Below are 27,102 nucleotides of genomic sequence, written 5' to 3' on the forward strand. Positions count from 1 at the left end.
AGAAAAGGGTCATGCAGCAATTAGCTACATTATTGTAATTAGGGAAGTAAAGGTATACACAACTCTAGGGAAGTCGTTGACTTCTTAGTCTCTGAATTATGTGATGTGTACCTTACACAGCTCTACACAGAAGCCCTGGTACCTATGTATAAGGTACAGTTGGCTTTGTGGGTCTGCCTTTCCTTAAGTCTGCCTGGAGAAGCCAGGAAAGTCTTCGTAGAGGCAGAGTTTGCTTGGCAGAGGAGCAAGGGGTGGATACTGTAGCCAGCGTGTAGGGCGCTGGCTCAAGAAAGCATGCGTGTTCAGTGCTGCTGAAATGTCAACTCTTGGTGGGGGCGTGTCCAGGCTTTTGGATCAGCAGACGTCAGGTCCGACAGGGCCTCCTATACCATGCACGGGAAGGTAGATTTTATCCCGCAGGTAACAGGGAGCCATTGAAAAATTCTGAGCCTGGAGGAAGACCGGATCAGCTTTGTGGTTTAAAGAGATCCCACTGATAGCGATGATGAAGATAGCCTGGAGGAAGGTGAAACTAAAAGCTGTAAGATGAAGGCAGTATCAGGGGACTAGCAAAGAGGACGTAGATAGGGGAGCTGCTGGATGGCTTTGATTAACAGGACGGTGGGTTAACTATAGAGTTGGGGGTAAAGAAAAAGGATGAATTCTCAGCTTGGGCAAAATATTAGCTCTCAAACCAAGGGGGGCAGTGTTCAAAATACCCCACTTCAAAGATAAAATGATTAAGAAAATAATAGAATATTAACCTAAAGCAAATGATCTTATAGTCAGTCAACAGATATTTATTGTGAATGAAGTGTATACCTGATTTTGTGTATACTGTGGGGAGACCAAGAATATAAGACATAACTCCTTCCGATAAAGAGTGTGCCTTCTAGATAAGAAGATAATGTAAACGTTTATGCAACAACCACATATTAATTTATTCCTGAGAAGGGGAGATAAAAGAAGGCTACTGAATAGCCTAGAGGTTTCAACCACACAAAGAAATAGTGAAGAAAAGAGTCAAGAAGAAAGTATGACACACAGTGCCTGCCTCTGGGGAACAGGAGTACAGGTCATTTTGTTTTCTAGTTTGTCAGTCCTCCAGCCAAAGACCAGGAGCACGCCTGTAGTTGACCAGGAGCACGCCTGTAGTTGACCAAGTTGGGCTTATTACTCTGCAGTGAGGGAGAACTGTGGGGTGCCTCAGTAAGAGGGTGTTAAAAAGGACTTAGGTACACAATTTGAGTTTGTGTTAGATTTTGGGAAGGGTTTAAGGAAGCAGGGATAATTCTGTGATTGGGTATCTTAAACCTTGTCTAGAGGAGAGAATAGTAGACTGAGGCTAAAGCTATCATGGGTAAAGCAGCAGCAGTCGCTTACATTAGCCAGGACAGGGGATGTCTGGTCATTTTTGTGGCCCAGATAATGTTCCCGTTTTGTGTTCAGACATAATTACGGAGTGGCCTCGTTTTTGTCGTGATCCGTTGTGGTCGCAGGCTGGCCTTGTCTGATGTGGGTGTTCTGTGAAATTGTTTATGTCTAACAGGAAGACATCATGGTCAGCGACACCGAGGCCAAGCTGGTAGTGTCAGGCCTGCGCCTGGACATTGGGGGCTGCGTTCCTCTTTCTCAGTTGCTTTATAGTTTTCTGTAGTTCCTGATTTTCTACCTTGAGGGTGAGGTAAAGGGGGAAGAGCCTGGAAATAGAAAGGTCCTGCAGCCTCCATGCCCCAAGGTGTGAATACAGAACAAAGAAAATGGACATTTTGCTAGAAAAATCTGTTTGTCCCCAGAAGCAACCTTTGTAGGATTGTGGTTGAGGTGTTGTACCGTCAGCTCTCGGCATCTGTCTGTGCCAAAGGCAAAGCAGGGCTTTGGGTGATTTAGTCTCTGACTTTGGAATGTGTTTTTGCCTAAATGATGGCACGTCATCGTCTCAGACTTGGAGTCTCCTTTTAGCCCAGCTGAGGAGGCGCGGGACGTGCATTCAGCCTTGCATCCTGCCCTCATCTGCCCGCACTGCCTGCCTGCGCCCTGAGGAGAGCTGCTTGCTCCGCCGGTTTCCCCTCCTTATCTGATCTCTTCCCTCCAGGGGGAGAGTCTGTAAGTCATACCCCCGGCCGTATATATTCTTTGTGAGTCAACAGAAAGTGAAATTGGCGTTTTTAATGTCTTCCCCTTCTGTTCCAGAGTTTGCTGGCTTTTGACTAGTTTTCCAGATTGTTTTGTATGTGTTGTTCTTGTTGTTAGGTGCTGTCTAGTCGGTTCCAACTCATAGCCACGTAGTTTCCTGTTTTTTCTATTCGTACCTGGAATATTATGGGGAGATTGTGATAGAAATTCTTCAGTCTTGGACCTAGAAGTCTCTGACAAGATTTGCCTGTCCAAGTATCTTAGTATCTTTCGGGTCTTTCACCAGTCGAGTCGATTCTGACTCCTGGTAACCCGTGTGTGTCAGAGTAGAACTATGCTCCATAGGTGTAGGGTAAAGGACCTAGCTTTTCTCAAAATAAGGTGGCAGTTGTCCTTTGTTTACGTGAACTAGCTCTTGGAGTAATTGGGTGCCTTGGTGTGAGACTTCAGGCCACACTTGAGAATTTGTGCTGGTGAGTGGGGGCTGGCCAGACTCACCTGGGAGGCCTATAGCGACTAGCCTCAGGAGGCATGAGTTTGCCAACTGTGCGAGACTGGCCAATAAAGCCTGGAACCCTAACGCTCAGTGAGCTTCCCGGTTGGCAGAGGGGAGGGTGAGGTGTGCCCTCTCTGAGACAAGGCGGCTCTGCATTGGGAACCGTCCTCTTCCAAGCATCTCTACTTTATCACGTTTCTGATTTATATCCTTTTGCTATAATAAAATTGGAAGTTGTAAGCTTAGTGAGTTCTGTAAGTTCTGTGAGCTGTTCCAGCGAATTAACGGTCCCAAGCAGGGAGCTCCTTCAGCTTGTGAGCTTGCACCCAGCTCCAGGTGGTTAGATTGGGGGGACAGGGGGAGGGAGGGAAAGAGAGAGAAAGGAAGAAAGAAAGCGGAAATATACTTGATCCCCAGCATAAAGCTGATTCCCATCCACGAAGTTGTCAATGGCTGATATTTTTGGAAGTAGATCTCCAGGCCAGACTTTCAAGGGGCACCCCTGAGTAGACTAGAATCGCTAACCTCTCGGTTAGCACCCAAGTGTGTTAATCGTTTGCACCACCCAGGGCTCGTTTTGGAGTCTCGGCTTCTTAAAAGTGGAATGAGTCAGTGACATACTACTTTTTTATATAATATCTCTTTCTGGTAACATTTCTGGTGTGGTAACAAGAAACCTGTCACTAAAATTCCCCTCAGAAAAGTGGGTTCTTTTTCTTAACTTCCGTTTCTTGCCTATAAATGTCATTAAAACTTACCCTTATCTCAAAAAGCCATAAAGGATATTTGATGTCACGAAATACTTTGAGCTAATCTATAGTCTTTTAAGTGGTGGTAAAAATCCCACTAAAAGACCTAATATTGTCAGAATCAAATATTTTTGAAGACATGTCCCATAAGACTAAAACATAAGATTAACACCTCACCTAGAAGCATTATCCAGTCTTTTCCATTAAATTTTTATGAGCTAAGAATATTTGATATAAAAACGTTGTGTTGTCAACTGGACTAAACCAAAAGCAAAGAAGTTTCCTGAATACAACAAAATGTTTGGAAGGCCAGAGTAGCAGGGACGGGGGTCTGGGGACCGTGGTTTCAGGGGACATCTAGGTCAATTGGCATAACAAAATGTATTAAGACAATGTTCTGCATCCCACTTTGGTGAGAGGTGTCTGGGGTCTTAAACGCTAGCAAGCAGCCATCTAAGATACATCAATTGGTTTCAACCCAGCTGGAGCAAAGGAGAATGAAGAACACCAAAGACACAAGGTAACTATGAGCCCAGGAGACAGAAAGGGCCACATAAACCAGAGATTCCATCAGCCTGAGAACTAGATGGTACCTGGCTACCACTGATCACTGCCCTGACAGGGGACACAACAGAGAACCCCTGATGGAGCAGGAGAACAGTGGGATGCAGATCTCAAATCCTCGTAAAAAGACTAGGCTTAAAGGTCTGACCGAGACTAGAGGGACACTGGAAGGCATGGTCCCCAGACCCTTTGTTAAACCAAGATTGGAACTGTTCCCAAAGCCAGCTCCCCAGACAGGGATTGGACTGGACTAAAAAAAGATAGATAATGATTCTGGTGAGGAGTGAGCTTCTTGGCTGAAGTAGACACTGGAGACTATGTGGGCAGCTCCTGTATGGAGGGGAGATGAGAAGGTAGAGGGGGACAGGAGCTGGCTGAATGGACACGGGAACACAGGGTGACAGGAGGAATGTGCTGTCTTATCAGGAGGAGAGCAGCTAGGAGTACACAGCAAGGTGTGTATAACTTTTTGTATGAGAGACTGACTTGATTTGTAAACTTTCACTTAAAGCACAATAAATTAATTAATTAAAAAAGTAATAATAATAATGTGTTGTTAGGTGCTGTTGAGTTGGTTCCGACTCATAGCCACACACAATAGAACAAAATGCTGCCCGGTCCTGCAGCATCTTCACAGTCCTCGCTGTGCTTGAGCCCGTTGTTGCAGCCACTGTGCCAATAGCTAACGTTTATTAAGCACTTACTGTGTCCAGGCACTAATTTTCTTTTTCTCAATTTTGTGTATTTTGTTGTTGTTGCTGAGAATATACACAGCAAAATATACACCAATTCACCAGTTTGTACATGTACAATTAAGTGACACTGATTACATTCTTCAAGTTGGGCAAACGTTCCCACCCTTCCTTTCGGAGTTGTACTTTCCCTATTAACATAAACTCACTGCTCGCTAGGGTTCCTATCTTTAGAGTTGCTCTTGTCAGTTTCTTCACATAGGTAGTTCTTGAGTCAAAATGAACTCTACAGCAATGAGTTTGGTTTGTGGTTTAGATAGTTCTTAAAAGAGCATAATGCTCAAGGCAGACCTTTTTTTTTTTTTTTTTTTACTAGTTAAGCTATTTATTTAGTTTTAAGATGACTTCAGGGGTATTTTTGGTTTAAGGTTTAAAATTATCTCTGGGTAGTGGTTTCAGGGTTTCATCCACCCTCCATAGCTCCAGAAAGTCTAGAGTCCATGAGAATTTGAAATTCCGTTCTACATTTTCCCCCTTTAGGTCAAGATTCTTCTGTGGAATCTGCTCAGAACGTTCAGTAACGGTATCTGGTCACCACGTAGTTCTGGTCTCATGGCAAAGGAGGCAGTTGTTCATGGAGGCAGTTGGTCACACATTCCATGTCCTCCCCCTATTCCTGACTCTCCTTCTTCCTCTGTGGCTCCAGGTGAATCGAGACCAATTGGTGTGCCTTGGATGGCCACTTGCAATCTTTTAAGACCCCAGGCACTACACAACAAAGTAGTAGAACAGAAGTACTAAACACATTATTAGGCCAATTAACTGAGATGTCGCATGAAGCCATGGCCCTAAACCTCCAAACCAAGGAACCAAATCCCGAGAGGCGTTTGGTTGTACATACGCAGCCTCAGCAGCTTTTTTTTTTTTTGTAAATATATCTATGAGACAACTTTTGCCAATTCAACTTTTTACAAGTGTACAACTTTTTGACAGCAGTTATAATAATTGGCTGTGCCACCCTACCCTTAATTAACGCAATTTTTCCATCACCGTTAACCCTCTTTTCCCCCTCCCTCCCACCCCAGTAACCGTTAGTAAACTTTGGTCTCTATAAATTTGCCTTTTCTTATCTTTTTATGTAAGTGAGGTCGTTCAATATTTGTCCTTTTGTGGTTGTCTTATTTCACTCAGGATAATGTCTTCAAGCTCCATACTTATTGTAGCATGTATCAAGACTTTGTTTCTCCTACTGACTGAGTCGTATTCCACTGTATGTGTGTACCACATTTTGTTTATCCGTTTATCTGTTGATGGGCACTTGTCTCCATCTCTTGGCTATGGTGAATAGTGCTGTAGTGAACATTGTTGTACAAGTCTTTTTTTGAGTCTCTGCTTTCAAGCCTTTTGGGTATATACCTATTTGCTGGATCATATGGGAGTCCTATTTTTAGTTTTTTGAGGAACTGCCACGCTATTTTCCACAATGGCTGTACCGTTTTGACTTCTACCAGCAATGGATAAGGGTTCCAATTTCCCCACATCCTCACCAGCTTTTTTTTTTTTTTTTTAACTGTCCTAGTGGGAGTGAAATGATATCTCATTGTGGTTTTGATTTGCATCTCTCTGATGGCTAATGGGTTTGAGCATCTTTTCATGGGTTTGATGGCCATTTGAATATCCTCTTCGGTGAAATGTCTGTTCAGGTCCAGGCACTGTTTTTACTTTACTTGTATGACTGTGCGGGAGCCTTAAAACAGCCCTTTGAAATTGAACATTCAAATATTCAAGTGAATATTATCCCCATTTTACTGATGACTAAACCATATCTTGAAAAATCAGGATACAGAGTTGTGTGTTCTTATGCATATGTTCAAAGGAAATTGCAAAATGGTAATTACCATGTTATGGTAGTAAGGTTATGTGAATTTTTTTCCCTTTTAACTTTTTACAGTCAGCTATTTGAAGGAAGAACCATGGTTGATTTTAAACTCTGTTACGTGGCAAACAATAGATTTGTGTGATTAAAAATGGTTATAATTATTGAAATAAAAGAAAAGCAGTGCATCTCAGTTAGTTTTTGAACCTGGTTATTCTGTAACATGTAATAATTAGAGTTACAAGAAATAATAGTGTAAATGGGCCAGGACTTTTTCAGAGACCATTTCCCTTTTTTCACTAATTCCTGTGGCACAGCTTTCTGTAGTCACCAAATTTTTGAGATTTCCATCAGAACCTTTATTAAGAGAAAATAAATAGTAAGAAAAAAGTGGTTAATACAAAAGCTTCTAAATATTCCACATTCTAGTACCATTTTAATAAATGATTTTCCAAAATGCTTATATGTTTTGTTTCACAAGCTTTTAAATATGCCGTTTGAATTTTTTCTAATTGCCTCACTGGAGGGTAAATAGAATTCACCGTTCATTTTATTTCTTTCTAAGAAACATTGCCACATATCAGCTTAGAAATTAGATTTTAGTGACCCAGAGAGTCCTCAGCCCTTATTTCTGCTAAGTGGAAACTGATATTGCTGTTGAATCTTCCGGAAGTATCCTGTATCGACCTCCCACACATACAGAGGTTAATTTATTACTTCGAGGGGCTTATTATTTTTTCTTAATTTTATTAAATTTCTATTAATATCAGGTTAAAATTGTTTTTCTTAAATACTTTGTACCCCCACCTCATTTATTGTGTTCATTTTAACAAAGCCTGCCCTATGTATAGAAACCTGATACAGTTCCTCCCAGTAATTTCTTCTCTGGGTTTTCATAAAGAGAACAATAAGTTGTAATGGACAATGTCTTTAACAATGTCCTTCTAATAAACACAGTAATAACGCTTCAGGACCGAGGCTGATTACCCTCTTAACAGTTAAAGACATAACCCAAAGCCAAGTCATAAAAGACCATTTTGTGAAAGGTCAGAGAAATGCCTTATTGAGGACGCAGTGCTTTGTGAAAGGCCACCTTGACCCTAGAGTCGAATTTAGATGTTGATAAGGATAAAAGAATTGTCCTTCACTCATTGTCTAGGGAACACAGAGCTCCTGTTAAAGATGACAGAAAAATTTGGAAATGGTAATGGTTGAACAGGACAATAAACATAATGTCACTAACTGTACATGTGAAGAGTGTTGAAATGGCAAATATTTTGTTGCATATGTATTGACCGCAATCCAAAAAGAAGAAACCACAAAAAGAAAAAAAAAAGGAATTGTCCTTCAGGAAGTTCTCTCTGAATTTATTTCTTACAATTGATCTTTTGATGAAAACAGAAGAGTAGAGAGTTTCAGGTAGAATTTCCTGGCAGCACGTGACATGTAAATAGGGAAGATCCAAATGCCCTGTGACAGTCAAGGTCAAGGTAAGACTGATACTAAAGAACCTGACAAGGACTCATGTTTAATGAGGTGGCTTAGCACCTCCCTGTTGGGTTGAGAGACTCAATAGGGCAGTGTTCTCAGACTTTCCCACTTCAGCAACAGCTTAGAAAGTCCACACATTTCCACGCTCCGTGTAGTAAATCCCTGTTATGTGTTCTTGCAGCCTAACCGTCTAGTTTTAGAACTGAGGAAAAAAAATAAGCACAAAAATCGTTTTGCCTGAGGTCACGCAGAATGTTTATTTCCCATGTCTGGAACCTGTGTTAGATGAACATTTACATTTTATCAAATAATAGCAACTGGCAGATGTACAATTTATGAAATTCTTGAACGTACCCTGCTGGGAGGAAATGAGGATAATGTCTGAGCGTGGGGAGAAAGGCCGGTGATTGCATGGGGTCACGTCTCCTGTCCTCACTGCCGGGTCTCCTGACTTTGAACCCTTGCTTGGAGCACACTACTGTGCTTACATTCCCACACTTAGCTTGAAGCTTAATGTCAGGTGTTTATTCACTTTTTTTTAAATACTTAATAATGTAATATTTGCTACAAAGGTAAGAGTATACACTATGTATATGTAAGTTATGGGTCAGAATGATAACGCAAATACTCAGGAACCTACTATTTAACTATGCCATACATTTAAGTCACTAAAGAATGTATCCTGTTTGCCTCTGCAGTTTAAGTCACTAACCAAAAGCCAAACCCATTGCCATCGAGTTGATTCTGACTCATAGCAATCCTATAGGACAGAGTAGAACTGCCCCATGTGGTTTCCAAGGAGCCGCTGGTGGATGCAAACTGCGGACTTTTTGGCTAGCAGCCAAGGTCTTAACCAGTATGCCACGAGAGTTCCTTAAGTCACTAAAGATGTTATTAAATATGTACCGTACGTGCGCAAGGTGCTGTATTAGGTATTGCTGGAATCCTAAGACTGTTCTGATACTTGTCCTTTCTAGCATCTCTGGATGTGAACTGAAGGAGAGTTGGCACCAAAGTCAGAGTTGAGTTTTCGATAAAGAATTAAGAAAGAACATGCTGACCACAAAGCACTTTTGGCTTTTATTGGTGAGCAGGTTGCCGTTTGCTCTCTCCAGCCAGGCTCAGCGTTATTTCTCCTTTCTTAGCCAGCCGCCTGTCGCTGGACCCAGCATATGTGCATCAGAACTAAGTGCTGCTTGGGTACATGCCGTGTTTATTCATCAGAAAAAGGAAGTGTGTGTGTCTTCACCTTTGGGAGGATTCTGGGTACCTTTTTAAAGTTTGGTGTTTTGTTTTTGCTGCAGCAGTACACAAATTCGTCAGACTTCGTGAGCATAAATTGTTTGCCTTTAGCTTTCCTAATTTGGGGATCTACTTCTTAACCTCATTTCTTAAAATTTGTAAAAAAAAAAAAAAAATTTTTTTTTTTTTTTTTAAATTTGTGAAAATCTTCTAATACTGGTCTAGGAGTCAGTTATATTCATTTAGTCAAGTAGCCATTGCTATATATTGAGAACCTCCTATGTGGAGTAAAGAGCCCTGGTGGTACAGTGGTTAAGAGCTTGGCTGCTACCCAAAGGATGGCAGTTCGAATCTACCAGCTGTTCCTTAGAAACCCTCTGGAGCAGATCTGCTCTGTCCGATAGGGTCACTGTGAGTTGGAATCAACTCAACGGCAACGGGTTTGGTTTTGTTTGGGGACGCTGTGTGGTTAGAGTGATTGATTGCTAACTGAAAGGTGGGTAGTTCGAAACCACCAGTAGCTCCTCAGGAGAGAGGTGTGGCTGTCTGCTTCTGTAGAGAGTTACAGCCTTGGAAACCCTATGGGGTCACTGTGAGTTGGGATCGACTCAATGGAAGTGGGTTTGGTTTTGGTTGTGTGGTCTTTAAAGCGCCAGTGAAAAATCTTCATTTTTGTCTGTTTAGAACGGTACCAAACCCCCACTGGATGCAGATGTAAACTTGGAAGCAGTTGCTGGTGACCTTCGCTGTGATTGCTATACGTAAGTATGTAAACCTCCAGTCAGTGAACTCTCTGAGGCCGTTGCTTCATCTGTAAAATGAGGAGAAATGCTGTCCACTTCACAAGGTTCTCGGGAGGGTTAAATGAAGTCTCCTACAAAGCACGTAATACAGTGTCTGCCTGTTCCATGCAGCTTCTTTCCTGGAGAAGGGAGTAGCCATTTTGAGCCTCCGAAGGAGTTCCTGGGAATAGGGAATTCTTTCATATGGTTCTTGGTACTCAGCTGCCCTAACCACCATTGAGGCCTTCACACATTCTGTCTGTTCTAGCCGAATGTTTGAGCAGACGTGTCACTACTAGCTGCCGTGTTGCCCGGGTGTTTCAGCACCTAACAGAATAACCTGCTTATGCCGCATTTGCCAAGGCTCGCAGTGCATTTTCCACAGCACACCTGGTAACGTCCACACAGCCGATAGGAAAAGCAGAAAGTCAGGCATTTCTGCCTTCAGCTTTCATATGTTCGTCCTTACTGTTGTTTAGGTTTTTTTCTTCATATGGTTTTAAGTAAATTTTGTTAACTTTCCCGATTTGGGACACAAGGGAAGAAATGAAACTGAAGTTTAACGGAGACATCTCCCCCTCGAGCTTGTTGTATAAGCCCTATTGATTGTGCACACGGTTCCCCCAGGGCAAGTCCAAATAGTGTGGGACTTCCCAAAGCCAAGTGAGTGGGTGTTTTCTTCAGAAGTCTGTTATTCAGCAATGTAAGTTTATATCCAGAGAAGATACCCACTGGCAGTAATACAGGCACACTGGGTTATTTCCAGATACACCCTCATCCGTGTACCCTCATCCGTAATCACGGCTCGCTTCATAAGGACAGTGATTCTCAAGAAGGGGAAACAATTAGAGTCCCAGACCATGCAGTGAGGGGCTGCATGAAAGCCCCTGCCTCCCTTTGAGGAGAATTCACATCTTCCCCTGGGTGGGTGTCCAACCTTCTTAATTAAATTGTCTTGCTACTGTAGGAAAAGAAAAAAGACAAAGGCAAGTCGTTTACACCTTTGGGTGCTAAAGTCAGAAGAAAAGATTTTCTTTCAGTGAGTAGCAGAGGCAGTTTCGATGACAGAATCTTCCGGATTATACCAAGTAGGGCGTCAGCCTATAAAGGGGCTAGGGTTCAAATTAAATGGTTGCATTTGATTTTAATGCCGCTGTCATCACAGTTTGGACCCTTGGTGGCACAGTGGTTAAAAGCTCAGCTGCTAACCAAAATTCGGCAATCCGAACCCACCGGCTACTCTTTGGAAACCCTGTGGGGCAGTCCTACTCTCTCCTAGAGAATCGCTATCGGTCGGAGTCACTCGATGACAGTGGGTTTTTGGTCATGACAGTCTGAGAGATAACGTACTAACTAGCATAGTCTTCAGCTACCCGTTGACATTAGTTTAGGTTGTCTCTGCACCAGTGTTAAGTTTAACATTAAGAAGTGAATACCTCAGCATGCATGTTATCATTAAATAATTTTATAATTCTAGCACTTAACCAAAAGAAACATTGGATTCAGTTAATAATTTAAGCTTTGTGGGTCTTTAATTTTATATGTTATGTAGATTACCAACCTTACATAATAGTATCTAGAAATGAGGTTTTATCCCCAAATTCAACCTTTTTCTCAAAGAGTCTTTAAAAAGAATTCTCTTAAAGCTGTAATGCAGTGAAACCCCAGTCAGCACGAGTGTCTTTAGGTGAACTCAGATCTCTGCTGACTCAGAATATTATTATAGGAATAACTACATAAACGAAGACCTGCGAGTTCTTGTTATGTTTTTAATAACTTATAATGTGTCCACTCAGCGTGAGCCTGAATCAGGTTCATCAAAGACTTTCTAGCCTTTATACTTTCCCCTTTTCAACTTGGGGCCATAAATGACTTTTTATGTGAGCTTATTTTGTTGTTGTTAGGTGCCATCGAGTCGGTTCCGACTCATAGCGACCCTATGCACAACAGAACGAAACACTGCTTGGTCCTGAGCCATCCTTACAGTCGTTGTCATGCTTGAGCTCACTGTTGCAGCCACTGTGTCAGTCCACCTCACTGAGGGTCTTCCTCTTTTCTGCTGACCCTGTACTCTGGCAAGCATGCTGTCCTTCTCCAGGGACTGCTTCCTCCTGACAACAGGTCCAGAGTATGGAAGACGCAGTCTCACCGTCCTTGCCTCTAAGGAGCACTCTGGCTGTACTTCTTCTCAGACAGATTTGTCCGTTCTTTTGGCAGTCCGTGGTCTATTCCCATGAGCAGGTAATACACGACAAGAGTTCAGCTGCTACCAAGAGTCTGAATCCTCCAGCCGCTCCTCGGAGACCCTGTGGGGCAGGTCTGCTCTGTCCTGTAGGGTTGCTTTCTGTGAGTCAGAGTAGACTCGACGGCAGCAAGTTTGTTTTGTTTTTTTAGGTAATATGCAAATATGCCAGCCAGCACCTTCACATAGCTCTGGTAAATGGAAATATTATAAAAAAACTTTAAAACTCTTTTAACATTTAAAAGATAATTTTTAGAAGTTTCTACTGATTGGATGTTTTAGACTTTTTGACACTGACGTGATCACAGGGAAACCCGGAAGAGCCGGATCCTGACGGCACTGCCTTGTCTCTCTGGCTCTCCCGAGTTTTCCACCTTTGACGGGGGGCACTGTTCTGTCATGTATTTTAGTGGAAGATATTTGAGTTTTCCTTCTCTGACAGCTCTCCACCTTACATAGGTTCTGGCTTTAGCAGTTTTTACTGTATCTGTGGCTAATGAAATAGGACTATTTATGGTTCGTGGCCTTGTTTCCTCCATCGTTTCTCTCCTAAAGATTAGGTTAAATATTGTAAGCTAAAGACTCTTTCCCACTGTTCGTAATCAGTTTATCCACCTTTATTGGTCAGTTTCTTTCCTAATTTTTTAACATGTGTTTTAATAGAAAATTGCTATCAGACTTCGTCCTCTTCTTTTGCAATGTCTACGAGTAAGTAAACAAGAACACCTCTCTTTTTGTAGGGGCGCAGATCTCTCTGCGTTGGTGCGGGAAGCTTCTCTCTGTGCCCTGAGACAGGAAATGGCGAGACAGAAGAGTGGAAATGAAAAAGGTATGATTCTCCCAGGCTCTCTACTCTCACGATCGCTCTGGATGCTTAAAACCCCCGCTGACCTGGCAAATAACCACGGCTTCATTTTCTAACATCTATTATCTGTGATAGTAAAGCCGATTTTTTCTGATGAGACCTTTAAAAACTGTTCTGGAATTCTCTGCGACCTTTGTGGCTGACAGCTATAAAAACAGCAAAGCTCTTCAGTGCGTCTCTAATAGAGTTTTATATCTTGTCTTCACATCCAGTGATTAGATTTAAGCACGGTCCTCATCGTTAGTTTGGTCTGCCATTTCAGGAAAACCTTCTCGTTCTTTTGCTAAGGCGATATCTCCTTGCCTGTTAAAATGCAGTTTAAATCGGAGAGCTTAGAAAACACACACACACACACACACACACACAAGAAGTGAAAATTGAAATAACTTTCAATATATGGAGACTTGCCTTTCAAAATATAAAATCCATGTGTTTTATTGTGTGATGGTCTGGAGCCATCTCAACAGCTTTGCACCATCCTTCACATTTGACAGTGTCTTTGCTTTTAGTGTTTGGGTGTGTAGGTTTTAAACAAGAAAGATTCATCTGTGACCTACCTCCCACCATGCCAACCACAGAAACAGCTTTTTCTTTGCTCGGTTTCTATGACAGCTGTTTGATCATTTGCACTTTATGGCTGTCTCTCTTGCTTTGTAGCCAAGTGGAATACTTTTCTTCAAAAAGACTCACCTGTCTACTTCTGTACTTTAAAGTTCAAGTTTACGTTGGTCTCCTTTTGTTCAATAAGCTGCCAAAAGATAGCTTTTAAAATTTGTATTGATTTTTCCATTTTTTCTTTTCCCTTTTTTCTTCACTACCAAGAATCTTAGAACTAAATTTTGTTTCCAGTTACAGCAGCTATTCTTAGCTCGGATTTGTCAACACACGTATTTTCATTATGAAGTTCCTGGTTTTTTGTTGTTAATTTTAAAGTTCAATTATCTGAACTTTTATTTTAAGCCACTTTACATTCTTTTTTGGGAATGGGTGGGATGTGAGTCAACAAAATTTAGGATATCTTGTAAAAAAACATCATGTGGTGGAGTGCTGCCTGGGAGCTGAATCTCAAAGATGACCATCTTGGAGTCTGTTTTGTCGCTAAAAATCAACAGGCCCTGAACGTGTATTGTCTGCTGCTAGTAATCCTGTTTGGATGTTAGTACAGAAATACATAAAGAGCTCTGTTGGCGTAGTGTGGAAACCCTGGTGGTGTAGTGGTTAAGTGCTACAGCTGCTAACCAAGAGATGGGCAGTTCGAATCCGCCAGGCACTCCTTGGAAACTCTATGAGGCAGTTCTACTCTGTCTTATAGGTTGCTATGAGTCGGAATCCACTCGATGGCAGTGGGTGGGCAGGCATAGTGGTTAAGTGCTCGACTGCTAACCAAATGTCCGTCAGCAGTTCGAACCCACTGGCGGCTTCATGGGAGAAAGATGTGGCAGTCTGCTTCATATGCTGTTGCTAGGTGCCGTGGAGTTGGTTCCAACTCATAGCGACCCTCTGTACAACAGAACGAAACACTGCCCAGTCATGTGCCATCCTCACAATTTTTGTTATGCTTGAGCCCATCGTTGCAGCCCCTGTGTCAGTCCATGTCATTGAGGGTCTTCCTCTTTTTTGCTTTCCTTGTACTTTACCAAGCATGATGTCCTTCTCCAGGGACTGGTCCCCTCCTGATAATAGGTCCAAAGTATGTGAGACAAAGTCTTACCATCCTTGCTTCTAAGGAGCATTCTGGCTGTACTTCTTCCAAGACAGATTTGTTTTCCTGGCAGGCCATGGTATATTCAGTATTCTTCACCAACCCTGTAATTCAGAGCTTTCACATGCATATGAGGCCATTGAAAACACCATGGCTTAGGTCAGGGGTGCCTTTGTCCTTGAAGTGACATCTTTCCTTTTTAACACTTTAAAGAGGTGTTTTGCAGCAGATTTGCCTGTAAAGATTACAGCTTTGGAAATCCTATGGGGCAGTAGTACGCTGTCCTGTAAAGTTGCTATGAGTTGAAGTCAACTCACTGGCAGTGGGGTTTATTTGTGTGTGTGGGGGGGGGTCTAAGAATGGGGTTTATGTCTATATATCTATGTATGTATCTGTATACATATATATATACATATATATACATACATATATATACATACATATATATACATACATATATGTATATATATATAAAACCCATTGCCATCAAGTTGATTCTGACTCATAGCAACCCTGTAAGACAGAGTAGAACTGCCTCCTGTGGCTTCCAAGGAGCGGCTGGTTTCTATGAACTGCCGACCTTTTGGCTAGCAGCCATAGCTCTTAACCACTACCACCAGGCCCCATATATATAAAACAAATTATGACTTCCTGCTTTGCCGCAGCTTTCACTTCCCAATACCTCTGTTGTATAGGGGCTTTGTGTTGATAGCTTATCTTACTAAAACTGAAATCAGGAATGTCACTCAACTTGCATTTTATTTTATTGTTAGGTAAATGTACTACCTATTATCTGTGTAGGAAGTTTACTGTTTTAAATATAAATTGTCATGTAAGTTGTCATACTAACATTCTAAACCAAGCCTCATTTAACATTTAACTATTTGATTTACTTATGTAATGGCATAACCTTTGTAAAGAATTGCAACCTTCTTTTAATCCAGTGTTAGGATAACTCCATAACATCTAATTATTATAGAATTCTACCTTTTCATTCCCACTTAAATTTTCTCAAATTGTCTTAAAAAGAGAACAATTCTGGTTCTTCTTCATAAGCATCACCATTAAGTTAAGGTGAACAAAGCAGAGAGGGCCTACAAAAGGGCACCTGTCTGTGAGTGGTAGAGAGTGTATCTTTGGGTGATACTGGATTCAAATCTGATGCACAGAATATATCTGGCTTGGATACTGTTCTGAAACGAATACAGCCTATCCCATCGCTAATCTCATCAGTGTTCCCTTTAGACTTGGATGTCTCTCAAGAGGAACTAAATCACAGTCAGCCTACTCTACCACGATTTGTCTGTTTATGTATTTGCTCCACAGGGGAACTCAAGATTAGTCTTAAACACTTTGAAGAAGCCTTCAAGAAAGTAAAACCCTCTGTGTCAAAAAAGGTAAGAGATGCTCTTAAATGTATAGAGAGAAAAAGACTAGAGTTGAGAACAGTAGTTATGAACTCATGAATTGTGAAACTCCCTTTTACAGATTAATTTTATGTACTATCTGTTTTTCCTGAAGTGGAAAGAAATTGCATGTTACACTTTGACCCCAAACAAGCAAAACACTTGTGTTCATCAGAATGTTCTTGAAAGATTTTAAGTTTGCGTGTTTCTTGGAGACTGAAGCACAGCTCTCCTTACCGGATTGTCCACTGCCTACTTCAGAGAGAATGAATGGCGTCTTGTACGGGCTTCCACAGTCTCAGAATGTTTAATCAGTTTCATTCAAGTATTAGTTGACCTACCACACCCTTTCTAACAAATGGTTTCTTATCTTCTCAGAGCTGAACTGTACCCAAACTAAGCCCTAGAGACTTACCTATGCATTTCAGGGAAGTGAAAGTACCTTCAGTCTTGGGTAGGAAAAAGATTTAAAAAATCACTGTGGTTTTTCCTTACATAAAATGCCAAGTTTTACATATTTATTTCTGACTGGGTTGAGGTATCATGTTTGTAATAAGTAAAAATGGTTGCTATTTTTTTTTTTTATTAAATGAAGTCACTTTATTGTGACACTTACAAAGAGGGTTGGCAGGTAAATACCTAACGCAAAAAAGTCTTGAATTGGATGCTGTTGGGTATGCTTTTTACATTTGGATATCTTATTGTGTCAGGGGAGTTCCTCGTGTGTCTTCACCTTGTAATATTTGTGACCTTTAAAGATACACACCTGAGTCCCTGCGTGGTGTAAACTGTTAACATGCTCAGCTGCTAACTGAAAGGTTGGAGATTTGAGTCCACTCAGAGACGCTTTGGAAGAAAGGCCTGGCAAGCTACTTCTGAAAAATCAGCCACCGAAAACCCTATGGAGCACAGTTCTACTCTGACACACCTGGGGTCACCATGAGTCGAAATGGACTCCGTGGCAACTGGTTTTTTGTTTCCAGACTCCTGGAAGTTTAATATGCCTTAGTGATAAGAACCTGTTTGTTGACGTGCTTTAAATAACTGGCCATTTATTTTATCCAGAACTGCATTTCTTCTTATTATGCTTATTGACTGAAAACTGTAAGTCAGAGTCCAAAACAGTTGCATGTAATGGGTTGCCATGTTGCAGTGCCATAGGTCCTGGCCTAAATGTTCTTCACTGACCAACTCACCACTCTAACTAAAATAACGAGCTGAGAGGTTTGGGCTGGCAGTGGTATTTTTTAGGCATATGACTGACTTCTTTTTCAGCAAGAGTAAAGTAAAAAAGTCTTTTAGCATTAAAGGAAAAACAGCCTGCCTTGACCTCTCAGGCATTTTCGTATGCCAGAAAAAATGCTTTATTTTACTGAACATTTTGTAATAAAGTCTTATTAGTTAAAATCAAAGTACAGTTTTGTAGTTAATATCATCGGCCCTTTTTATTCTGATCAGCAATAGACTAGTTTTAAAGTGTCTTCCCAAAGATTTAGTAATTAAAAAAATTTTTTTTTAATTGATACTATTTCTTACCGACAGCCGGAGTTTTTTTTTTTAATTAATTTTTATTGTGCTTTAAGTGAAAGTTTACAAATCAGGTCAGTCTCTCATATAAAAATTTACATACACCTTGCAATACAGTCCTAATTGCTCACCCCTAATGAGACAGCACAGTCCTTCTCTCCACTATCTCTCTTCGTGTCCATTTGGGCAGCTTCTGGCCCCCTCTACCCTCTCATCTCCCTTCCAGACAGGAGATGCCAACATAGTCTCATGTGTCTATTTGATCCAAGAAGCTCACTCCTCACCAGTATCATTTTCTATCCCATATTCCAGTCCAATCCCTGTCTGAAGAGTTGGCTTTGGGAATGGTTCCTGTTTTGGGCTAGCAGAAGGTCTCGGGACCGTGGCCTCTGGGGTCCCTCTAGTCTCAGTCTGACCATGAAGTCTGGTCTTTTTATGAGAATTTGGGATCTGTATCCCACTACTCTCCTGCTCCCTCAGGGGTTCTCTGTTGTGTTCCAGCCTGCGTTTTGAAGCTTTTCAAGTACCAGAATATATTGCCATAGCTCCGCGTTTGCAGTCACATCCACTGACCTTGCATTTATAATTCTAAACTGAACTTACATACAGCAGTGCACACATCATGAGTGTACACTTCTCTGAGCTTTAACAAATGTAAAAGTTCTAAACCATCATCCCAATCAAGGTATAGAAACATTTTTATCACTCCAGGAAGCTCCGTTGTGTTCCGTTATAGTCAATCCCTTGCCAGACCCCACTTAGGCAACCACTGATCTGATTTCTGTCACCAGACTTTAATTTTGCCTGTTGTAGAGCTTTATACAGATGAAATAATATATATCCTTTCATATCTGGCTTCTTTTGCCCGGCATAATGTTTTTGAGATTCACCCATGTTGTTTTATTTCTCAGTCTTTTGATCCTTCCTCTTCTTGAGTAGTATTCCATTGTTTGAGTATACCACAGTTTGCTTATCCGTTCACCTGTTGGTGGACACTTGTGTTGTTTTTAGTTTTTGGCTTTTATGAATAAAGCTTCTCCGAACATTTGTATATATATGTGTCTACATTTGTGTGAACATGTGTGTTTATTTCATTTGGGTAAATAACTAGAAGAGGAGTTGCTGAGTTACATGGTAAGTGTATTTTTAACTGTATAGGAAACTGCCAAGGTGTTTTCCAAAGTGGTTGTATCATTTTGCATTTCATGAGGGTTCCAGTTGCTCCACTTCCTCACCAATTCTTGAGTATCGTCAGTCTTTAATTTTAGCCATTCTAGTGGATGTCAGATAGTATCCCACTGTGGTTTAAATTTGTATTTCTCTGATGACTAAAATTTTGAGCGTATTTCCATATGCTTGTCGGTCATTTGGATAACTCTTGTGTCCACTTCTTTTTCCCTTTTTAAAAAAAATTGAATTGTTTGTCTTATTGTTGACTTGGAAACCCTGGTGGCATAGTAGTTAAGTGCTACCAAAGGGTAGGCAGTTCGAATCCACCAGGTGCTCCTTGGAAACTCTATGGGGCAGTTCTACTCTACCCTATAGGGTCGCTATGAGTCAGAATCGACTCGACAGCACTGGGTTTGGTTTTTTGGTTTATGTTGACTTGTACAAACTCTTAATATATCCTGAATACAAGTCTTTTATCAGATATACATGCTGAGGATATTTTCTTCTAATCTGTGGTCTACCTTTTTCTTTTTTTGAATATTGTGTTTTAGGGGAAAGTTTACACAGGAAATTAGATTTCCATTCAACAATTCATACACAAATCGTTCTGTGACATCGGTTACAATCCCCATTGTGTGTCGGTACTCTTAACCGTTTCTATCCCAGTTTTCCTGTATATCCTTGCCTTCTCATCTTTGCTTTTGTGTAAATTTTGACCGTTTGGTCTCATATAGTTGATTGTTTAAAGGAGCACATTCTTTTTTTTTTTTTAATTAACTTTTATTGAGCTTCAAGTGAACGTTTACAAATCAAGTCAGACTGTCACATATAAGTTTATATACACCTTACTCCGTACTCCCACTTGCTCTCCCCCTAATGAGTCAGCCCTTCCAGTCTCTCCTTTTGTGGCAACTTTGCCAGCTTCCCACTCTCTCTATCCTCCCGTCCCCCCTCCAGACAGGAGATGCCAACACAGTCTCAAGTGTCCACCTGATATAATTAGCTCACTCTTCATCAGCATCTCTCTCCTACCCACTGTCCAATCCGTTTCATGTCTGATGAGTTGTCTTCGGGAATGGTTCCTGTCCTGTGCCAACAGAAGGTTTGGGGACCATGACCGCCAGGATTCCTCTAGTCTCAGTCAGACCATTAAGTATGGTCTTTTTATGAGAATCTGGGGTCTGCATCCCACTGATCTCCTGCTCCCTCAGGGGTTCTCTGTTGAGGAGCACATTCTTTATGAGTGTAATTGTTTATAAGCCAATCTCTTAGTTGGCAGTGAAAGGTGACCTCCTGGAGTGGCTTCAGTTCCACGTTAAAAGAGTGTCTTAGGTCACTTGTCTCACGGGTTCCTCTGTCTCTCTGTCAGTCCATTAAAACTGGTCTTTTTTTATGAATTTGAGTTTTGTTTTACATTTTTATCCCATGCTAACTGGGACCTTCTATTGTGCTCCAGGTCAGAGCAGTCGGTAATGGTAGCCGGGTACCATCTAGTTTTTCTGGTCTCAGGCTAGAAGAGGCTGTGATTGCCATGGGCTATTGGACCTGTAGACTGATTTCTTCCTTCAGTCTTTGGTTTCCTTCACTCTCCTTTTTATTTTCTAAAGGCATCTTTTGAAGAATAAGAATTTTTAATTTTGATGACGTTTACCCTTTTTTTATAGTCCGTGTGTTTTTGTGTCTTAAATCTTATGAACCGTAAGTTTGCAGAAATTTTACCCTTTGTTTTTTTTCTAGAAGTTTTATAGTTTTAGCCTTTGCATTTAGGTCTGTGAAACATTTCAAGTTAATTTCAATATCTGATGCAAGGTGTAGGGGTTGTGGTTACTTTTTTCTAAGCATCTGTCTAGTTGCTCCAGCTTCATTTGTTGAAAAGCCTTCCCTCTCCTCATTGAATTACCATGGCCTCTTTTTGAATATCAGTTGCTTATATGTGTGTGAATTGGTTTCTTCAGTCTTCATTCTGTTCCATTGATCTCTTTTTGCCAGTGTCTTGATTATTGTACATTTATAGTAAGTCTTGAAATCAGGTAGTGTAAGTCTTCCAACTTTGTTCCTTTTTTTTTTCCTCTCCTAAATTATATTGTCTGTTTTAAGCTCTTTGCATTTAACATACAAAATTTATAATCAGCTTATGTGTTTGTATAAAAAAGCCTACTAGGATTTTGAATAGGATTGCCTTGAATCTGTAGGTCAGTTAGGAGAGCAGACATCTTAAAAATATCGAGTCTTCCGATCCATGAACATGGTATATATCTCTCCATTTACTTAGGTTCATTTATTTTTTTTGTTTACATGTATTCATTTATTTAAATACATTTAATTTAGTAGATACATTTGATTTTTCTCAGTAATATTTCCAGTGTACAAGTCTTAAAAAAAAAAAAAATTTTTTTTTTTTTAGTCTTACACATCTTTAAATTTATTTCTAAGTAAGTTGTGATTTTTGATGTTAGTAAATGGTATTTCTTCAAGTTTTATTTTCTAATTGTCACTAGCATATAGTTTAACTGATTTTTAAATATTGACCTTGGCTACCCCTCACTTGTCACTCTTTTTTTTTTTTTTTTTACCTCTAAAAAGATCACTTCCCTATTCTTGTTTGAAAAGCCTCCACGTCATTTCATAACAGATGAGTACAAATGTGTCACTCAGAGTTTGAAAACTGCTTGACCTAATTCCTAAATTTGGTCATGTTTTCATCCTTGCAGTTAACCCAGTATTAAAAATTAAATCTTCATTTTATCAAAAGAAGACCTCACCTTTGCTTACTCTTTTGCTTATCCATTCACCTGTTGGTAAAAAAAAAATGTAAATTTGAAACCAGTGCATATTATGTTTATTTGGAGCACAGTTCATTTCTTTCTAGTTCTGGTTTGGTTTCTAATCTTCCACAGTTCATGGCTGTGCTGTAAAACATCTTCCTTCTGATTGAGGAGAGTTAGATTGAGATTTGAGAAATTGGCATGATCAAATAGAGTCTGTTTCAAAAATCAAACCAAAAGACTTAGAATTTGTTGTGATACTTAAATCTCAACCTGTTTGCACCTTTGTGTGTGCGTGTGTGGTAAATATATTTGTTTGTTTTTGGTGAAAACATACCCAGCAAAACATTTATGAATTCAGCAATTCCTACATGTACAATTCAGTGACATTGATTACATTCCTCAATTCTTTCAGTTCTTCTATTACATTCTTAGATTCTTGCTATTCTTTTCCTAATTATTCCTCCACTGTTAACATAAACTCACTGCCTCCTAAGTTTCTCATCTAACCTTTCCTGTTGCTGTTGTCAGTTTCATCCCATATAGACAGTTCCTTAGAAGAGCACAATGCTCAAAGCACACGTTGTTCACAAACTGAACAATTGTTTGGTATAAAGATGACTTCGGGGGATAATTTTGGTTTAAGGTTTGAAGACTCTTTTGTTTGTAAATGATAGAAATCCAACTGAAACTAGTGCAAGTGGGGAAAAAAAAGACAATTCATTGGTTCATGTAACGGGGAAATCCAGAGCACAGGTACTCTGGCAAGGCTGCATCTAAGGGACAATGTTGTATGCCATTGAGTTCATTCAAACTCCTGGCTACCCTATAGTACAGAGTAGAACTGCCCCATAGGGTTTCCTAGGCTGTAATCTTTACAGAAGCAGATCGCCTGGTCTTTTCTTCTGCAGAGTTGTTGGTGGGTTTGAACTACCAATCTTTTGATTAGCAGTTGATCACTTAACTACTGCGCCACCAGGGTTCCTCTAAGGGACATAGATTTATGTGGTGTAGTTCATGACTTCAGATTCAAACCCTAGAATGAAAGAACTGGACGTAGACACTGGTACCCAAGTTAATTGACTTGTTAGTGGCAGAGTTGAGGTTTTGAGTCTTCCACATTAAAAGGGAATCACTAAATAGGAACAGTTGTTGCTTGTCAGTCTTTTTAACATACTTGTAGGAATAGCAGTCACCTTGAAGTATGTTATCATTAAATAAATGATCGTGAAATGTCTGAAAAGAGGGGAAACAAGAATGAGAAGGGGAAAAAAAGAAGTGTGGAAGTCCTGTCCCAGAGCCTGCAGAGCTGATCCTCGTAGTTCTGACGTGTCCATTGTGTTCTTAGCTCAGGTAAACCTGTCGTACTAACTGGTTCTTTCTCTTTCCTTGGACACATTTCCTCCCTGATGCCACTTGATTCTTAATTTTGGGTTGGACAGTAGCAGCATGTAGAGTGAATTCCGGTGTCCAGCAATCTGCTAATGTACGATCTGATCTGGTTTAGAGATCAAATGCAGAGATTTGTCACTTGATCCAATAAACCCTTGGTAACTCTGGTCCAGGATAGGAAGTGAGGACAAAGAACAGACATTCCCTTAGCTCCTACGTGTGCTCATTCACTGCCACTCCCAATCGGTTGTTCCGAAGCTGTTGGGCTCTCTGCAGACCCCTGCCCTGTCTCAACTTCTAGCAAGAGTCAGTGTCCTGTTGTGATCCAAAGAAAGAGTTTATAATAGACTTGACAGTTTGTTTCGACAGATAACCCCAGTAAATTAAGATCAGACTCTTTTTGCCATGTGGCTCCCAGAATTCAGAGATGTTTGTCTCAGCTGTGTCATCCTTTTGCTCCCCTCAGTGGAGCCAAGTTCTCTTGCCTAAAATGTGTCACTTCACAGGCCAGTGAAGTGTGACTTATTTTGCTAGTCTGGTTTTTCAATATTAACTGCTCACCAGAGACCTAAAGCTAAAGTAAACCAATGCTGTCAAGTTGATTCTGACTCATAGTGACCCTATAGGGCAGAGTAGAACTGCCGCACAGAGTTTCCAAGGAGCACCTGGTGGATTCGAACTGCCAGACCTTTGGTTAGCAGCCATAGAACTTAACCACTACTCCACAGGTTACATCACAGGCTAAAGTAGCTATTGGTAAATATCGGGATTAATTTTCCTAGATATTTAGTCTCAAATAATCATCATCTTTTTAGCTCTGCCTACTGTGGCACTGTTCTACTGCCATGAAGAAAACCTTACTCAAACATAAATTAAAATTCTTTTTTTATTAAAGCCACACCATAGAAGCTGTTCTGTTTTACTAACTCGTTAGTGCCATCACACCCACTAGCCATGGAGCCCTAGTGGTGCAGTGGTTAAGAGCTATGGCTGCTAATCAAAAGGTCAGCAGTTCAAATCCACCAGCTGCTCTGTGGAAACCCTGCGGGGCAGTTCTACTCTGTCCTATAGCGTCTCTATGAGTTGGAATCGACTCGATGGCATGGGTGTTCTTTAATCATCACACCCACTGGCCATAAGCATTTCAGTCCTCTTCTTCATACTCGTGGTTATATGGTCCATCCATAGGCCTGATTTTTTTTTTCACATTAACATTTATGAAAGAAAAACTTCCCAAGTCAGAGTCTCCTCTGATTCTAGCTGTGTATTAATGGATTGCCTAAGATCCCTTCCTTCTGTCCATCCACAGACATTTATCATGTACGTACTGTATATATGCCAGGCACTGTGCTAGACTCACAATATTAAAAAAAAAAATCAAAGAAGGCATGGTTCCTAATCTTCTTGAGCAAGTAAAAGAGTTGTATGATAAACACTACTATACATGTACACATAGAGAACATATTAACCTGATCGCTAATTCTGTTCATGTTAGAAAATGATTTGTAAGTTGCTTTTACTTAGAAGGTATCAACCACGTGACAAAGGCGATATGACTGATTTTTTAAAAAATACACCTGAACTTTCAATTCCAGATGTGGTAGACTTTTTTTATCCTCTTAGGTTACATCTGTTGCAAGGTTACATGTCTGTTCTAGTGTTGCTATTTATTCTAGTATATTATTTTAAATAAGTTTAGCAGTCATAAGTCTTTAACTTTAAATAATTGATTTCTGGAAAGCAGCCTAGTGAATGAGGGACTTCTCTTTTGGAAACAGGCGGAGTATGAATTTTGAATAAATAATAAAGCAGATGACCAAGCTAATGATTACCATTTGATCTTTGAAAAATAAGGCATAACACCAAGATAAAATGACTACTTTCCTTGGGTGGCATATTAACTGCCTATTTTAGGCTGGGTTTTCTAGAGGAGCAAAACCATTAAAGTATATATATAAATAAGAGAGAGAGATTTATTTCAGGGACATGGCTCATACAACGTGGAGGCTGGCAAGTCCCAAGTCCGTGGGTCAGGCCACTGGCCGGGGGCTTCTCCTGACTTATGTGGTTGCAGGGGCTGACGAACCCAAAATCTGCAGATCAGGTGGCAGGCTGCTGGCTCATGGGCTTGCCGTAGCTGACGAATCTAAAATCTGCAGGTCAGGTGGCTGGCTGAAGGCGAGTACAGGATTGAGAAAGAGTGACCTTTGCTAGAACATCCATATACGTTGGTTGTAGGCCACACCCCCAAAGAAATCCCCCTTCCAACTGATTGGCTGCTCACATCAGATCACAAAATGGAGGATGATTACATAATATCTGCCAAACCACTGAGAATCACGGCCTAGACAAGTTGACACATAACCTTAACCATCACACCGCCCTTAAAGGCACTCATGAAACTAATAATAATAGTTGCTTGTGGGGAGGGGAGTTGGGTGGCTAGAGGACAGAGGTGTGAGAGAAACTTGACCTTTTATCCTATTTGAATTTTGAGCCATGTGAATGAATGTATTGCTTATTCAAAAAGAAATAAATATTTTTAAGTAATACAAAAGGTCTGCAAGACCAAGACAGTAACAAAAGTTACCTCTGGGAATTAAGGATTCTTTTTTATTTTCTGCTTCTCTGTATTTTCTGATATTTTTATAATATTGTTTTTATAATAAAGGTTTTTTAACTATAAAGGAGGGACTGCTTTAATCTAGTTATGAAGAAAGCACGCTTAAGACGTGTTTACTGTGTATCATTAAAAGTAGTGTTGAGAAATAGAGACCCTTTTATCCTATTTTGGAGTGAATTCAGCATTTCACTAATACCTATTTTATGTTCCCCTTTAAAACTGAGGGACACTTGAAAGATCACTGAAACAAGTATAAACCAAACCAAACCCATTGTGGTCGAGTTGATCGTGACTCGTAGCGATCCTATAGGACAGAGTAGAACTGCCTCATAGTGTTTCCAAGGAGCAGCTGGTGGATTCAAACTGCCGACCTTTTGGTTAGCAGCCGACCTCTTAACCACTGCGCCTGCAGGGCTCCAAAGTAAGTATAAAGAGGTTTGTTTGTTTTGTTTTTTTTAAAAAAAGGACATCTTCCAAACCAGAGGTAAACTTTAAAAACATTCCAAGAAATGGTTTTCTATTTTGAATGGAATATGTGTTCTCTCTGCCTCAGTTTTCTGATTTACTACAGTTAACATCTGTTCTGCTTTTATCTATCACAGGATTGTCATCAGAATAAAGCATTATGGTATTTAACTCACTTAAAAATTTTTATGTTTTATGTAACAAAGAATTTGCCATTTTAACCATTTTTAAGTGCACAATTCAGTGACGTTAGTTATATTTACCTTTTGCACAACCATCACCACTGTCTATTTCCAAAAATGTCTCATCACTCCAAACAGAAACTCCGTTGTGTGTATGTGCCGCATTTTATTTATCATTCGTCAGTTGATGAGCATTTAGGTTTTTTCCACCTCTTGGCTGTTGTGCATAGTGCTGCAGTGAGCCTTGGTGTGTAAGTGTCTGTTGGAGTCACTGTTTTTGAGTTCTTTGAGTCTGTACCTAGGACTGGAACGGCTGGCTCAAAGTTAACTCACTTTTTAAAAGTCGGAACAATTATACATATGAAAGAACATATCATTGCTAATCTCCGTCAGTTTAGCTTGCAATTCTGTAAATCTCTTTAAACTCTCCACTTATTCATGTCTTCCTGCAAACCTTACTTCCGTAGTGCTGGAAGTTAGAGACCATTGTGGTTAGACAGGTTGGCTGTTCTTTTCAGTGGTACAAGACAATCTTGTTTACCTGACTTTTCCCTGTCTAGTCAGGAAACAGTACTGAGGCCATTCGGTATTGTTCAGAATTATTTTAGCAGCTCTACTTTAATTTTTTTTTTTGTATTAACTTTTATTGAGCTTCAAGTGAACGTTTACAAATCAAGTCAGACTGTCACATATAAGTTTATATACACCTTACTCCATACTACCACTTGCTCTCCC

General features: G+C 40.5%; 1 protein-coding gene across 6 annotated transcripts in view; it reads left to right on the forward strand.

Moving 5' to 3' along the window:
- The window catches only part of NVL (nuclear VCP like), a 133,802-nt gene that overhangs the window by 96,005 nt on the left and 10,695 nt on the right, over positions 1-27,102 (forward strand). For all 6 annotated transcript variants that reach the window (XM_064276843.1, XM_003410940.4, XM_064276844.1 and 3 more), the window contains 3 exons: positions 9,931-10,007; positions 13,011-13,099; positions 16,164-16,234. In XM_064276843.1, the coding sequence (XP_064132913.1) occupies positions 9,931-10,007; positions 13,011-13,099; positions 16,164-16,234 (237 nt within the window). The remainder of the gene's footprint in view (positions 1-9,930; positions 10,008-13,010; positions 13,100-16,163; positions 16,235-27,102) is intronic.

Source organism: Loxodonta africana, chromosome 25 (assembly GCF_030014295.1).
Source record: "Loxodonta africana isolate mLoxAfr1 chromosome 25, mLoxAfr1.hap2, whole genome shotgun sequence".
Lineage (NCBI taxonomy): Eukaryota > Metazoa > Chordata > Mammalia > Proboscidea > Elephantidae > Loxodonta > Loxodonta africana.